The sequence below is a fragment of the Aquarana catesbeiana genome, linkage group LG10 (genome assembly GCF_042186555.1).
Source record: "Aquarana catesbeiana isolate 2022-GZ linkage group LG10, ASM4218655v1, whole genome shotgun sequence".
Lineage (NCBI taxonomy): Eukaryota > Metazoa > Chordata > Amphibia > Anura > Ranidae > Aquarana > Aquarana catesbeiana.
The window spans coordinates 224,015,320-224,032,558 of NC_133333.1; the positions used below are offsets into that span (position 1 = coordinate 224,015,320).

Consider the following 17,239-nt stretch of genomic DNA (forward strand, 5'->3'; position numbering starts at 1 on the left):
ATTTTCCCAGTTATTCTCAGAATACCGTGGCTACAAGCCCACAACCCTTCAGTAGACTGGTCCAGAGGAGAGGTCACATTCTCATCCAACTACTGCCACCAGCATTGTGGCATCCCCATGCAAACCAACTCCCATACTTGCCTGACCATACAACCAGCAACAGACACCAGTCAAGTAGTCCCTTCTGTCTACCACGACTACCTTGACGTCTTTGACAAAAGGGAAGCAGATACCTTGCCACCACACAGGTCATATGACTGCCCCAGTGAGCTACTCCCCGGAGCAAGAATTCCCTTCGGGCACATCTTCCCTTTGTCCGAGGTGAAATTGGAGGCCCTCAGACAGTACATTGATGAGAACCTAGCCAAAGGCTTCATTCGTCCCTCCTCCTCACTTGCCGGAGCAGGCATCTTCTTTGTTGAAAAGAAATACCACTCCCTCAGGCAATGCATCAACTACCGGGAGCTCAACAAGATCACCATCAAGAATAGGTACCCTCATCCGGGAGTTGTTCCAGAGGTTCTGAGCAGCCTGGGTATTTATAAAAACTTGACTTGAGGGGGGCATATAATCTGGTGCGCATTAGAGAGGGGGACAAGTGGAAAAAGGCCTTCAGAACACGCTTTGGCCACTTTAAATACCTTGTGATGCCCTTTGGGCTATGCAATGCCCCCGCAATGTTTCAGCACCTAGGCAATGATATCTTCCGAGAGTACCTTGACTTATTCCTGATCGTCTATCTGGACGATATCCTGATCTTCTCTGCCTCTCTCGAACTCCACAGAAAACATGTCAATAAGGTACTGAATACCCTCCGCAGGCACGGTTTGTACGTCAAAGCAGAGAAGTGCGATTTTGAGAAACAATCTATTCAATTCTCGGGGCTCATAATCTCCGTTGAAGGGATTTCCATGGATCCAAAGAAGGTATCAGCAATCCTAGACTGGCCTGCACTTTCAGACAGAAAGGGTGTCCAAAGATTTGTAGGCTTTACCAACTTCTACTGGAGATTCATTAAAGGTTTCTCGACCATAATTGCCCCAATTACTCAACTCACACGACTCCACACTCGTTTCTTCTGGAATAAGGAAGCCCAAGCAGCCTTTGAACAACTCAAAACTTTGTTTACCTCTGCTCCGCTGTTGCAACACCTGGAAACCAGCACTCCCTTTCGTGCTCAAAGTAGATGCTTCTGAAGTGGCAACAGGAGCCGCACTCTCTCAGCGTCTGGGCCCGAAAGCTCTACTGCACCCAGTAGCCATCTGCTCTAAGAAATTAAACCAGGCCGAAAGAAACTACGATGTAGGTGACTGAGAGCTTGCAGACTTGCCTCCCTATGCAATAACATGAGCCTCCAACTGCTATAGGCAGAGTTAAATCATCCACAAGGCAAAATTATGCTTGATCATTACAGTTTAAGCCTGCCGCTGTCCAGTCTTGTTGCCACCACTTGTCCTGACAACATCATGCCATTGCAGGAGTCTTTAGGACCCTATGAGAATCACGCTGATAGGAAGCCATTAGGAAGTGGTTACAGCACCAGGGAGGGTCCTGGTCACTAGTTTTTTTGTTTTTTTTTTGTATTTTTAATCTAATTAGGGTATAAAATAGCAGAGGAGGGTTTTTGTGCTTTACTTTAAATTTACAAAATGTAGAGATCATTTTACAGTGGGCATTTAGTTCCTAAACTTCAACTTGGATGCCCTGAATTAGCTGACATTTATCCTTTTTGTAGAGACACTACAATAGAGTTAGCTTTCAGCGCTGGGAGATGAGTGCTTGTAGATTTTGGTGCAGAAAATGAGACCCCCTTCACATTAACTCTTTTTGTGATGCTAACACAAACCCTCCCTGTAATCCTAACCCTGCCTGTAAACCTGCCACTAACCCCTCCCCGTAATTCTAACACTAACCCTCCCTGTAAACCTGCCACTAACCCCTCCCTGTAATCCTAACATTAACTCTCCCTGTAATCCCAACACTAACCCTCCCTGTAATCCCAACACTAATCCTCCCTGTAATCCCAACACTAACCCTCCCTGTAATCCCAACACTAACCCTCCCTGTAATCCCAACACTAACCCTCCCTGTAATTCCAACACTAACCCTCCCTGTAATCCCAACACTAACCCTCCCTGTAATCCCAACACTAACCCTCCCTGTAATCCCAACACTAACCCTCCCTGTAATCCCAACACTAACCCTCCCTGTAATCCCCAAACTAACCCTCCCTGTAATCCCCAAACTAACCCTCCCTGTAATCCCAAAACTAACCCTCCCTGTAATCCCAACACTAACCCTCCCTGTAATCCCAACACTAACCCTCCCTGTAATCCCAACACTAACCCTCCCTGTAAACCTAACACTAACCCTCCCTGTAAACCTAACACTAACCCTCCCTGTAATCCCAACTCTAACCCTTCCTGTACACCTAATACTATTCCTCAAGCTGAACCTCCCTGTAATCCTTATACTAACCCTCTTTGTAACCTGCAATCTTGCAGTAACCCTAACCCTCCTTTAAATAACCCTCCCTGCAACCCTAACGTTAACCCTCACACAAATGCCCCAGTAACCCTCACACTAACCTTCAAGGTAACCCTAAAGCTACATGCAGACGGGTGGTTTGGCCCATCAATGTCAACTCCCAGCATTTTCGTTTTTTCAGGAGAAACAGATGCAGCATCCAGCCCCCCGCAACCAGCAACCTTTAAAATCTACAACAGACTGAGATACGCAGCGGCTGGATGCTGTGCCTTATGGTAATCACGTTTGGGGCAGAAATTCTGCATTCAGGGTATACATCTTTTAGGGTATAGAACCTATAAAAGCGAGTACCACTCTGTCCAGCTTCCAGCCGTGTCCAGCCACCGCATATTTCTGTTGTCATAGATTTTGATAGGCTGCTGGCAGCAAAGCTGGACACTGTACCTGTATCTCCCAGGCACCCAAAACCACAGGAAAATAGACGCTCATGAGCCAAATTGCCCATGTGCCCCTTTTTTGCAACCCTCATACTACCCTGCAACCCTCACGCAAACTCTTCCTAATACTTCCAGAAATCTGGATAAAGATATACATTTTTACTTCATGGTAACACAGGTCCTATGTGTTTGGAATATTTCTTCTACATATAGTTATGAAGTTCCTCTTATTTAACAAAACTATATTTGTTTGTCATAACACCTTTTTTATTATCATATGGTTTTATGCATTTATAATATATGAAATGATCTTAACTTGCTCGCTGTTTTGTGTTTTCATGGGCAAGTGGTACACACAGATTTGCTGATGCTCCGTCTAGTGGCTGTTTATATGTTAAGCAGTACAGTGAGCACCTTTGATTTTTATCCTATTAAAGAAGCCTGACTGTATTTACATAATCATGAGTATAAGTATTTTATCAATCTTAGATTTACTATGCGAGCACCGTCTCCGGACCTAGTGACATCAGCACTGCCGGAGGATACTTCCATATGGCCAATGTTTTTTTCCGACAGAATAAAATGGACATTGCCGATTCTCTGTATTCTGAGGTAGGTCAGCATTGCATATCGGAAACTCTTACATATTTTAAATCTATTTTATTTGTTTGGTTGATGATAGCCGAATGCAATTTAATGTTAAAAAATGAATGATGGTGCAGCGTTAATCCTACCAATCTGTGTGTCCAGAGCTAATGATGTGTCCCTAACTGCATGCAATCGCTCGATGTGTGGACACATGCTTACAGCGGCTGAAGGCCACAGCTCCAGTCAGCCTGTCATTGACTTGTACAGATTTCTTGGCCGCAGCTGTTTGCAAATGCCTAGGCTCCCGGCCACAGATATCCACAGTATACTTGCTGCACTATGGCTGATTTGGACTGTTGAGTGACATCTGTGACATCTATTTGGAAGTGTGGGAAAATGTGTGAAAATGAAAGGCAGCATATAGGAGGACTTGAGCAATATATGTTAAAATGGTAATTATATTGTAAAGTATTTTCTTAAATCAAATACTAATATAACTTACATATGTTTGATGCTTTTTGAATACATTTCCTCCTTGGAGCTTCCTTTTTTAACTGTCCCCCTGCTGAATCCCAACATTGCCATTCTATGTGTGCCACCAGGACCTTTGGAGTCCTGTAGGAGTCTCCTTTACTTGCGTATTCCCACTAAGACTACAACTGTAAATGCAGAGCGAACACCCAGGCAGCGCGAGTCGCAGCGCTATGGGCAGTGCCGGAACAAGGTCATCCAGTGCCCAGGGCAAAAATGCCAACCTGCTCCCCCCCACCCCCATTAATGATGTGCATGCTCCCCAGCAGTCACAATCACTGCCACTGTCACTACTTCTGTCAGCCTTGTAACAGAAGGAAGGCACCCCCATCCCCACAGTAAACCATTGCGCCCAGGGTAGGCGTCCCTCTCTCCCACCTCTTTTCTCAGCCCTGGCTAGAGGTCCCGGCAACACAAGAGGCACACAGCAAATGACAATGTAGGGGCACAGTTGGCAGACTGTTTTAAAATAAAGCTCAGAGGAGAATATGAATAATAAAAAAAAAATCTAATATTATAGTATTAGCATCTGATTTAGGAAGAAATGTACTTTTAATACCACTTTAAAGTGATACTAAAGTCTCATTTTTGTTTTTAGTTAAAAATAACAAACCTGTTATACTTACCTGCTCTGTGCAGTGGTTTTGCACAGAGCAGCCCAGATCCTCCTCTTCTCGGGTCCCTCTTCGGTGCATCTGGCCCCTCCCTCCTGCCGAGTGCCCCCACAGCAAGCAGCTTGCTATGGGGGCATCCGAGCTGAGCTGCAGCTACCTGTGTCCATTCAGACACGGAGCCGAGGCCTCTCTCTCCTCATTGGTTGACTGACTTTGACAGCAGCGGGAGCCAATGGTGCCGTGCTGCTGTCTCAGCCTATGAGGAGGTGAGTCCTGGACAGTCAAGATACTCCTACAGCACTGCAACATCGTTGGATCTAGATGGGGCTCAGGTAAATATTAGGGACGGGAGGCTGAGGGGGGTGCTGCACACAGAAGGCTTTTTATCTTAATGCATAGAATGCAATAAGATAAAAAAAACCTTCTGCCTTTACAATCACTTTTAAGTATAACTAAGGGTAAAGCTTTTTTTTTTTTTTTTTTTTTTTTTTTTTAGTTTTGGATAGAGTGGAGAGGGATTAGAACATCTGTAAATTTTTGCTGTCTGTGCCCCCCGTTAAGAAGATTCATCCTCTCTATTTGTCCTGTTTACCTTTTATCATCGAAAGTAAAAGAAAATCCCAAATTTTGGGTTGTCCCCAGAACTGTAATAGGGGGGAAATCTTCCAATGGGGACACTAGTTCTGGTGACCTGGGGGATCCCAAGGAATTCCCTTATTTTGCAAGGATTTCTTTTCACTTCCTGTTTGGTTATGGGACAGGAAGTGAAATCTCCACAATGGATACTATACTCTATGCAAAATAAATTATATATATATATCATCATCATTCTGCATTGATTATATTTCAGGTAACGGATATATGGCACACTCACCTGAACAGATTGGTTGATATTCAGATGAGGTCTTCAATGAGAATTGGTCCTGTTTGGTTTGATGACAGTGATCAAGAAGGCATAGGTAGGAATCCTTGTCAAAGGAGTCAAAAATGTGTATAAACCTGTCAAAATAATATGTATGTGTGTAATGAGAATAAGTATTAGTTCTCAGTGAAATTTTGCTGCAAAATGTTTCTATCATGGAGCTTGAGGGTCGCTTATGTGCTTTCCTAGGTACTCATGGGTGCAATTAAAGCCTATCTCTGAGGATGGACTCACCCCCTTCATTCCCCGCTTTCACCCATTTAGCAGATATTAAAGCAATAATGACTGAAACTTTTTTATACTCACCTAACTCTGCCATCTGCCTCATGCTGGCACCACTTCCACAAGTAATGGCTGGTAGATCCAGCGCTTCGGTCATCCGGTCGCTTCTTAAGCCTCATACACACAATCAGATTTTCGGGCGACCAAGCGTCTGTTTTTTGTTGCATGCTAGTCTCAAGTGGAAAGTGAAGAGGTTACTCACCATACGAAAATTCTCGTACTACAGAATGCTTCAGAAGTGGCATAATGTGTTGAATAGTTTTGTATCTGTTCTTTCGTTTCTGAGCATGCGTAGTCTTGCTCTTACGATTTTTTTCGTACGAAAACCCGTACTAATGAAACGAAAATAGGAGGTTGAGTTCACGTCCGACAAAAATCTTATCTGCACATCCAGCTTTTATTGGACGAAAAAAACGGAATTGGCTGCCGAAAGCACCATACTAACTAACCTGAAGAAGAACAACCATCCTACTCTGCAGGGAAGAAGATGAAAAACTCAGGACCCAGCATAAAAAAATAACCTAGTGGTTATTTAGACTTTGTGTGGGAGCTATATGTCCAGAGTTTAGTTTTAAGGGAAACCTGTACTGAAAGTAATATGAAGTCTGATATTGTTTCTAAAAACACTAGACACTTAGCTGGTGTCAGGATCTGGGTGTGAACCTCTGCTGTGTCTGGCAATGTCTCTTCTTGCTGAGCCACCAAAACTGCTGGACAGCATTCTCTCTGATTCATTGGACAATTCTGCCTTGTGCTTTGTTTCTGCTGAACCTTGAACTCCTTCCTATTTAAGCCATGCCTTTGCGTTTTCCAGATTACTGTGCACTCTTCAGCCAATATCTTGCTCTTGTCGCTCCTGCTGCCGTTTCTGTCTCTGCTACCAATCGTTCCTGACATTTGGCTTGTTTACTGAGTACGCTTCTGCTTGATTCCTATTTGCTATATCACCTACTGGACCCTGGCTTACTCACCTCCTGGTGGGGAGATCCTGAGGTACTAACATGCAGCAAAACCCATCTCCACCTTCAAGAGCTCTAGTGAACACCGGTTAGTGCTCAGACCCCATGCCTCAGGTGAACTCATGTCATCGACCAGGGTAACCTGCTGTTGCACTTATTCAGCTGGGTGGTGGAAGCCTCTTTGGTGCTATAGCTACTGGCTCTTCATCCTGACTGTAACAGCTGGTTGTGGTTCTAACACCTTTTGAGGTACAAATCATGAAATTCAGAGTAAAGTCAGAGCTCCAAATCTGCTACTTTTTCCAGGCTACTGATTCAAAACGTACTGAAGGTAAAGTATAAAAAGGACAGTAGCTACTGCATCAGCATGAAACTAGGGATCTAGTATTTTCAGTAGGTAGGTTCCATAGTTAATCAGTACAAGGTTCCTTCCTGAAGGAATTCCCCGGTTTCAAGCTTAGTAACCAGAACCAGGGTAAAGCTGGTCATGAACTTAATGGAATGGCCAGAGATGCATGCATTATCTTCTTGGGCTCTGGCAGCTCATTTAGACCTGAAGTCTGCCTTCCCACAGATACTCATACTCCTTTTTTTTTCCTTTTAACATTTTCCACTCTGACATCACTCAAGTCCAATTTTCACCAGTGTATTGAACCCTGATGAGAGGGTCCCGTACAGGCCCATACTGGGACAAAAAATAGGCCTGGGGGGGGGGGGGGGGCGGAGAGCATGAAGAGCACGGGGGCAGAGACCACAGTGGAGGGTGAGGTGCACTGGGGGGCGGAGAGCACAGGAGGAACCAGAGAACACCGGGGAGGGCAGAGAGCACTGTGGGGGCCAGTGAACACTGGGGGGGGGGGGGTGGCGGAGAGCACTGGGGGAGTGGAGAAGAACACCGGGGGGGCAGGGGGGGTGGAGAGCACTGGAGGGGGGCAATTCCAGCTTTATAAAATTGTAAATCTGTACTTACTCTACTGTATTCAACGCTAGAAAAAAATGTGGGCTTTAGATATACTTTAATTTTCATTTAGGAGAAATAATTCTCTTTAAGGCAAATCTCCAGCCAAAAAATGTTTTTTTCTTTGCTTTGGATAGAGTTTAGAAGGGTTAGAACCTCTGTCAGATTATTAGCAGCAGCCATTTGAAGTAGTTAGAATAAATCTACGTGACTGGTCAGTTTATCCTGATTTGTTGCAATGTCCTTGCCGTAGATGAAAACCAGGAGGCAGAAGCTCTTCAGATCCTCAGTGCTATTTATGACATCAGGGAACAAGCTGCAAAGAAGGAGCCAGCCAACATAGCCAAGGTTCTACATGCCCTGGCTATGCTGCACTATCTCAGAGTGGATTTTAAGGCGGTAAGTCTTCCCCATAAAAGTTTATATTTAAACTGTTGGCCTATAAATTCTTTTTTACAAATAAAGTACTCCTAAATCTTAAAGTATATGTAAACCCTAAAATCGCATATAAAGTTTAGCATGTTAAAGTCGTTGAAAGTATTTTTTATTTTTCATCTGTAAATTTTGCATCTTTCAGTAATAACTTAAAGCGGAGTTCCACCCAAAAATGGAACTTCGGCTTATCCGTTTCCTCCCCCCTCCGGTGTCACATTTGGCACCTTTCAGGGGGGAGGGGGGAGCCGATACCTGTCTAATACAGGTATTTGCTCCCACTTCCGGTAAAAGATTGTCGCAGTATCTGCGGCGATCTAGTCCATGTCCAGCCTCCTAATTAAGTTTATGGCTTGCGACTTCATTTAAGTCAATACAAGTCACAATTAAATCACAAAGGAGTAGTGCAGTTGCAAAGTCGCTGCATCTTCACCCGCAAGGATTTGAGGGGTTCCATTAGGGTGCGACTTGTGATTTTGAACTGCCAAACTGAATGACAAAAAGGTTATAAAGGAACAACTTATTTGAAAAAAATGTTCTTTTTTACATTTGGAGGTTGGCAGGATCTAATGGGCCGATCAAGAAACTTGGTTCTGCATGTAGAGCCTGAGGTTTAGTCAGGGAGCTCCTCACCAAATCCCTTGTCAGGAGTAGCTACTGTAGATAGTTGTTAGAGATCCATTGAGTTCTCCCTAAGTTTGGCCTTGTTATACTTTTCTCCTCTGCCACTAGATGGCCGGGTACTTGGTGGCATAGATGTGAGAAGGACATTTCTAGGTCAAGTTATGGGTATATGGGAGGTCTCAGTTAATGGACAGGGGTTTATTGAATCCTTTGGCCTGCTGGGAGAACCTATATATTCGGTTGGGGTCAGGTGATATATGTTCTGTGCCACCTGAACGGTTGTCTGGGTGGATGTGTGTCTTGTGCCCCGGACTACTAGGCCGGAGATTAGGCCTATCCCGGGGGCATCTGGCTGCCAGGCTGTGTGAGGGCCTATCCAGAAGTAAGAGAGCAGCGCAGGGTTGGGATTGCGGCTTGTAGTCCAACCATAAGTGACGGTTCTGCCAGCCAAAGAACCTGTCAGTGGTCGGAGGTAGAATGGAAGCTGTCACCACTAAGGAACCTACCACCTTTAACCAGGGACCACAGTGAGTAACCGAAGCAAGTACGGGAGCAACATTCTCACCAAATGGGCATGTTGGAGAATCGGAAAACTTCAGGCGGTGATCAAGTCAGGGACCCAACCAGCGGAGGTGACGCTTGCAGAGCAGCCCTGTGTGTCAAGCCAGGGACCGAGCCGGTCAGCAGGGGTGAAGCTTGAAAGGTATCTGGAGTGCCAAGCTAGGGATCGTAAAAGGGTAATTGCGCCCCCCATTATGTAATACTCAACTGAAATCGAAGCCCCCTCTGTGGTGCCCATACACAGCACCGGCCGGTGACATTTCTCCCCGGAGTTACTTCCGGGTATCGCGGCTCTAGCGCTGTGATTGGCCAGGGCCACGATGACGTCACTCCCGCGCATGCGCGCGGGAGCCACTGGTAACTCACTCACTCACTGAAGCAAATGGCATGTATGTGCCATTGCTTCAGTGCACATGTGCCCATGACATTGGCACATGTAGATATAGGGGATATCTCCTAAACCGTGCAGGTTTAGGAGATATCTGGGGTAGCTACAGGTAAGCCTTATTATAGGCTTACCTGTAGCAAAAAATCAAGTTAGACTTACCGGTAACTTGTTTTCCAGAAGTCTTTCAGGACAGCACCTGAGAGATAGCGACTCCACCCACCGGAAACAGGAAACACCTTCTTCCTCCAAACTTTAAAGGGAGGCGCCTCCATACCATACCTCAGTTGTAATAGAGAAGACCTCCGGCCCCGGCTGGAACACATAAACACATAGCAGATGTGAGGTCCAGCCTGTAATGTTTCACGAATGTGTGAAAACTCGACCATGTTGCCGCCCTGCAAATTTGTTCAGGGGTGGCGCCAGCTTTCTCTGCCCAAGTGGCTGCTAGTGCTCTTGTTGAGTGCGCACAAATTCCTGCTGGTGGAGACACACCTGCATGCGAATAAGCCTCTGAAATGGATAGTTTCAGCCACCTTGCTAAAGAAACCTTAGAAGCCTGGCAACCTTTTCTGTTGCCCGAGAAAAGCACAAACAGCGAATCTGAACGTCTAAAGGACCTTGTTCTTTCCAAATAGCATAACAAAGTCCTTCTGACATCCAACATGTGGAAACAAGTCTCCTTCTCCCCTGCTGGGTTGGGAGCAGAAGGTTGTAAGTATAATGTCTTGAACACGATTCTGTAGTGAAGCTATCTTTGGTAAGAATTTCTGATCTGTCCTAAGTATAACCCTATCAGGAAAGATAGACAAATAGGGTTCCTTAATTGATAAAGCGCTGAGCTCACTGATCCTGCGTGCAGAGACCATGGCAATCAGAAACACAGATTTAAAAGTGAGATATCTGAGTGGCGCTTCTTCTAATGGTTCAAAGGTTCTCTTTGTTAGAGACTGAAGAACTATAGACAGATCCTATTTAGGAAAGACTTTAAGCGGTGCAGGTCTGGATCTCGTAAGGGATCTAAAGAATCTGGTTACCAAAGGATTTGAGGCCACAGATCTTTCTAAGAACACTGCTAGCGCAGCCACCTGTACCTTCAAGGTACTAACTGCTAGTCCCTTGTCGGCTCTATCCTGTAAACATTCAAGAATGGTAACAAGACTCCCTGGGTCCTGGGCAGATGAATTACACCATGTCTTATAAACCCTCCAGACCTTGGAATAAATGTCCCTAGTCCCTTTTTCCTACTTGATAATAGTGTTGAAATCAAACGGTTGGAAAAGCCCTTGCTTTTTAAGAGCTGCTCTTTAGATACCAGGCTGTGAGAGCCAAAGTGGCTACCTCTGGATGATATACAGGACCCTGTAATAGTAAATCGTGCCTAAGGGGGAAGATGCCAATAAGGCTTGACCGCCATTCTCAGAACGGTTGAAAACCAGGCCCTTCTTGGCCAAAAGGGCGTGATTAGAATGACTGGTACCATTTCTTTCTGAATTTTCCTTAAAGCGGGGGTCCACCTATCTATTGTTTTTTTTTTTTTTTTTTGAGTTCATTCACAAACTTTTCTTCTCAGCATTACATACTCACATATTGTGTGTAATATGTCCGCCTGTGTCTAATTTCGTCGGAAAGAATAACTTATATTATTCACTGCAGGCGGTTTCCATCTTCATTGTGGGCATTTGAAGCCCACAAGCATTTATTTCCTGGATGTGGTGAATGCTGTGCTCCCAACATTCACTGCTCGTTCCCGCACATGCTCAGTGGCATCCTGGGAAGCCTGAGACTAGCTCCCAGGAGTCTGGGAGAGGCAAGAAACACGTCTACTCCCACGGGAGGAGAACCAGGAAGTGCAAAGAAGAATAGAAAAACAAAAGGTAATTACGGCGAATTAAATTTTTTTAAACAGTATGTCAGCATCTAGGCAAGGAAGAAAATACATACAGGTATTGTTCAAAATTTGGGTGGAACCCCGCTTTAATATTAAGGGAATTAACTGGAATGGGGGAAAGCGTAGCAAAGATGGAATTTCCATGGATACGCCAGAGCATCTGTCCCTAGTGACCCGTGGTGACTGTTTAGGGAAAAAAATAACGGAACCAGGGCATTCTCCTTTGAGGCGAACAGGTTCACATCTGGCAGCCCCCATTTTTCGGCAATCATAGCGAATAACCTCTGGGTTCAGAGACCATTCTGCTTCCTGAATGGGGTTTCTGCTCAGGAAATCCGCCACTCTGTTCAGGGACCCTTTTAGGTGGACCGCAGATAGAGACAGCAAGTGTCCTTCTGCCCACTGAAGAATGTCCATGGCTAGTACTTACAGCGATTTGCTCCTTGTACCTCCCTGTCTGTTTATATAAGCCACGGCTGTGGCATTGTCTGTTAGTATTTGAACATGCTGAGCCTGAAGACCCTGAGCGAACGACCTCAGAGCCAAGTCGATCGCTTTGAGCTCTCTCCAGTTTGAGGACTTTGTCGCCTCTTTCCTGGACCAGTTTCCCTGAGTGAAATCCTTTTCTAGGTGGGCCCCCCACCCCCAGGAACTGGCATCGGTTGTCAGCCTTTTTCCGATCGGACAGGCCCAGACTAACCCCTCCGATAGGATATCCTGCCTCTTCCACCACCATAGTGACCTCTTCACCTGGGTTGGAATTTTTACTTCCGATTCTAGAGATTCCAAATTGTGATCCCAGGATCTCAGAAGAAAGGCCTGCAGATGTCTGAAGTGTAACCTTGCCCACTGAACAGCCAGCATTGACGAAGTCAGAACACCCAAAGCTGACATGACCCGCCTTTCCGACAGCTGCTGGTTGGTCTGCAGTAAAGACACTGTATCCTGGATCTTTTCCTTCTTCTCTGAAGGAAGAAAGATCCTTTGAGCTACCGAATTTATTATATACCCTAGAAACCGAATCTCCTGAGATGGGTTCAGGGAAGATTTTTGGAGATTTAGAATCCATCCGAGAGACTCCAGATGGCTGCATGCTCTGCCTAAATTTCTCTGCAATTCCTCTCTTGAGGGGGCGGATAATAGCAGATCGTCCAAAATAAGGAATTACTGCGATTCCTTGAAGACGAAGCGGAGCTAGTCCCTCTGCCATCACCTTGGTAAAAATTTGTGGTGCGGAAGATAGCCCGAAGGGTAGGGCTGTGAATGGTAGATGCTGGATTCCGCCCTCCAACCTTACTGCCAACCTGAGATACATCTGGGATTGGGATGAGATTGGAATATGCAGATATGCATCTTTTAAATCCACTGACGTCATGAAGCAACCTGGAGTCAGCAGATTTCTGACAGTGAAAATTGAGTCCATCTTGAACTTTCTGTACTTGATGGCTATGTTTAGCGGTTTTAGATTGAGAATTAATTGAAATCTTCCTGTTGGTTTTTTCACTAGGAAGACATGCGAATAGAATCCCTCCCGCTGTTCTTTTGGTGGCACTGGGATTACTACACCCTGCTGCATCAGTTCCTCTAGAGAGGACTTCATGGCCAGGGCCCTTATTGGATCTTGAGGGGTATTTGTTAACAGAAACCTTCCTGGGGGGCTTCTGGAAAACTCGAGAGTATAGCCCTGCGAGAGAGTGGTCAGAATAAACTGATTTGAAGTTATCCTTGACCACTGCGGAAGAAACTCCCCTAATCTTCCGCCAACCCGCAGGGACGAGTCATTGCGATTTTTCGGCCTGTGAAGGAGGACGGAAGAGAATTCCGCCTTTCCCCTTCGTTTTTTGTGCGGACCAATTTTTCCTCCTCCCCTGAAACTTACTGTCCTGGTCTTGAGCTTTTTGAGGTCGAAAAAGACGTTTTGGGGCCTGCTTTTTCTTTTTGACCGGGAAGGACTTCTTTTTATCAGCAGTTCTGTCTAGGATATTATCTAGATCAGGGCCAAAAAGAAGGTCACCTGAAAAAGGAATACCACAAAGTTTGCTCTTTGAAGCTGTATCCCCTGGCCAGGTTTTTAGCCATAAAGCTCTTCTTGCAGCATTTGTCAAAGCTGCAGACCTAGCTGACATTTTAATTGCTTCAGCCAAAGCATCCGCAATATAAGCTACTGCAGAGATCAGGGTAGGAAAGGAATCTATGATCTCTTGTTTGGGTGAATCTGCCACTATATGTGATCTAAGCTGGTTCACCCAGTATTCCAGATTCCTATCCACACATGTTGTGGCCATTGCTGGCTTCAAATTGCTCATGATTGATTGCCATGATCTCTTGAGCAAAAGATCCATGCGTTTGTCCATCGGATCCTTCAGAACCCCCATGTCTTTAAAGGACAGGTCTGTGGATCTTGAGACCTGGGAAAATGCAGCATCCAACCCGCGCACCTTATTCCATGCCGCAGAAGGGTCCTCCTCAAAAGGGAAGCGCCTTTTGTGGGCTCTGGAAAAAAAGGGTTTACTTTCTGGATCTTGCCATTCTTTAGCAAAGGCGTCAGAAATCACCGAATGGACGGGAAATGTTCGGCCCTTAGGTTCATTTAATCCCGCATACATGCGGTCATGCAGAGGTAATTCCTTCTTTTCCTCACTTAAGCCAAGTGTAACATGAATAGCCTTCAGGAGCCCGTCTACCTCCTCTAGGGATAGCTTAAATTTGGAAGGGACCACCTCCGCTTCCTCACCCTCCTCTTCCGAATCTTTAACGGAATGAGCAGGGGACTGCTCTTCCCTGGTTGAGGGGTCTTCAGATAGAGCTTCCACCACCGGAATAGAAAGTGAACCCTGGGAAGCCTCAGAAGTGGATGGCTGACTAGCAGCTGGGTTAACTAAAGAGTCACGAAAAGTTTGAATCGTGGCATATAGTTCCTTCTTTACAGAGGCAACCAGGTCATCACAAACCGAAGCTGATTCCTCCCTGACTAAAGAAGTGATGCATGCACTGCACAGGGCCTATTTTTCCAATTTTCTCCCATTTTGGCCCTGCAAGAAGGACATCTCTTTTTTGGGTCAGAGCTTTTAGCCTATGAGAAAAAAAAACAAAAAGGGAAAAAAACCAGGGGACCTTTTAGTGAGACCCAGTCTCAGCTTCACAAGAATCACCCACAGGTGCACTTAGAAGAAACCAGTCAGCCTCTAGTGCCCAGACAGGCCCCTTGCCACTAGGGGGTAGAGAAAAAAAGGTATAGACCAAACCCAGGTAAAGGAAGAAAACAGACTTTAAACCGCTGTTCCTACCTGAGCTTTGCTGGCGCCTGTGCCTGTCCCCACCGCTGCAGACGCTGAGTCCTCCATCTCTGGTGTGCAGCTTTCCACTCGTGGCTTCGTATGCCGCTTCCGGACTCCCATAGTGCATCTGCACCGGACCGGAAGCGGAAATAGGCGCCAGCTCCTGTTCTCCCTCCTCCCCCCTTGCGTCCACTCCGGAAATGACGCTTTCGCTGACCCAGTGACCCGCTTTGTCACTTCTGGCGCGACCGCCGAAAAAATGGCAGCGGCGCACGCGCACCGCTGCTCCTACGACCGCGCGGGTTTACCGAATCTTCGGCTCTCACCGAGCACTAGGAGGGGAAGAGGAGCCCGATTCCTACCGCTGCGGATGCTTGGGTAGGCCGGGAGGACAGCGGGTCTCTTGCGGGCCTCCCAGGAGCACCTAAGAGACCTCGACTCCCCTCCCAAAAGATGTTCCCTCCGGGCCGGAGGAAACACAAAAACTGAGGTATGGTAGGGAGGTGCCTCCCTTTAAAGTTTGGAGGAAGAAGGTGTTTCCTGTTTCCGGTGGGTGGAGTTGCTATCTCTCAGGTGCTGTCCTGAAAGACGCCTTGGGAAAAGTGGATTGTAAGGGTTTACAACCACTTTAAGTTTCGTGAGGCATCATCTAAATGCAGCTCCAGGGACTTTATTTCTGCTCCCCCTGACTCCTCGCAGCTCCCAGGTGGCCTAAAATATAATCCCTGGACCCCATCAGTTCATTTAGAGGGGTCCAGGGTGCTGTAGCATAAAGAGACTTTTTTTTTTTTTTATAAATTCTGCGCTCAGGCGGATTAACACCACCAGGAGACGAATTTTGCGATAATGAAATGAAGGTTCCGGCTCTGGCGGAGTGATATCAGTCAGCAGCCTTATCACTTCCTAACTCTTTCAGCCAATAGGTGCTGAGTGAAGGACGGGCTCAAGCTGAGGGGGAAATAGCAGCGGGCAGCAGCCATCAGCAGCAGCGGTGGTGACACAGCAAGTGTGTGTGTGTGTGAACACACTGAGAGCGACAGGCCACCACAGCAGGCTGAGGAAAGTGTGAGGAAAGTAGAAAGCTTTAAATCTGCAACAAATTTGTCTCCAAAAAGGTAGTTACTCAGTATCACCCTTCACCTATGCCATGCCCTGGCTGTTGCCCACAATGAGGAATTATACAGCAGCTAAATGTGTTCATCATCATGATAATCACACAGTACAGGTGCAATGAGCCACAGCACTTGTATTGTGTTATTATCATGATGATGATGAAATTAATCTTTAGGCCTCATTCACACAGGGCATGCTGCAGACATGCGTGTAACATGCAGGGCTGTCTTTTACTGGATTGGGGATGCTTAAAGTGTTGCATATATCCCTGTGCCGGCATCCAATTTATTTCTACTGAGACACACAGCCACTCTGTTCCAATATGTCATGCGTGCAGGTTTGGGTCCTAGAATGCATGCAGGGTGTGTTCAGGGACCCGCACCAGCATGTCATATTGGGACATAGTGGCTGTATCAGTGTACAAATAAAAAAAATAAATAAGTGTGGCATGTGTCAGAATATAAATAAATCGGATGCTGCACTGTTTTAAACAAGGTTAGGACTGTATCAGTGGCGGTGCGTCTATAAGGGCGGATGGGCGCTGCCCCCTCTCTCCTGCCACCCCCTCTAGCACCAAAAGATAGATTCATGTATTGCATGAATCTATCCATGGCCGCCGCTGCCACCCCTTTTCGGGCGCAGGGTGCCTGTTACAGCGGCGGGGGTGTTTTTGAAGCACCTGATTAGAGCTATAGGCTCTAAAAGGCGTCAAAAAAGGTGACCTGTGAGCGCCATGCTGAGCGCTCGCAGGTCACTCAGCTGTGTTAGGAAAGCAAATATTCATTAGCTTCTCTAACACTAAACCGCCTCTCCGCCAATCAGGTGCTCGGATCTGTTACCCGCCACCTGATTGGCTGAAACAGCAGGCGCTGTGATTGGACGCCAGGTGTCCAATCATAGCAGAGGACAGGAAGAGAGGACGGGAGAAGACATCGAGGAGCTGTCCCACCAAGACAGGTAAGTGCAGACGGCGGGCCGGCCGGGGGCGGCAGCATTTCATATGGCACAGTGGCTGCGTTTGATGGAGCACAGTGGGAGAAATTGATGGGCACAGTGGCGGCAATTGATGGGCACAGTGGCTGCGTTTGATGGGCACAGTGGCGACAATTGATGGCACAGTGAAAGCGATTGATGACACAGTGGCTGTGTTTGATGGGACAGTGGCGGCAATTGATGG

The 17,239-nt window shown here is 46.4% G+C and overlaps 1 protein-coding gene across 1 annotated transcript in view; it reads left to right on the plus strand.

Annotated features, from left to right (window-relative positions):
• The window catches only part of ZMYND12 (zinc finger MYND-type containing 12), a 41,830-nt gene that overhangs the window by 19,529 nt on the left and 5,062 nt on the right, over positions 1–17,239 (plus strand). The window contains exons 5-7 of the mRNA XM_073603359.1: positions 3,414–3,536; positions 5,508–5,616; positions 8,032–8,177. Coding sequence (XP_073459460.1) covers positions 3,414–3,536; positions 5,508–5,616; positions 8,032–8,177 — 378 coding nt within the window. The remainder of the gene's footprint in view (positions 1–3,413; positions 3,537–5,507; positions 5,617–8,031; positions 8,178–17,239) is intronic.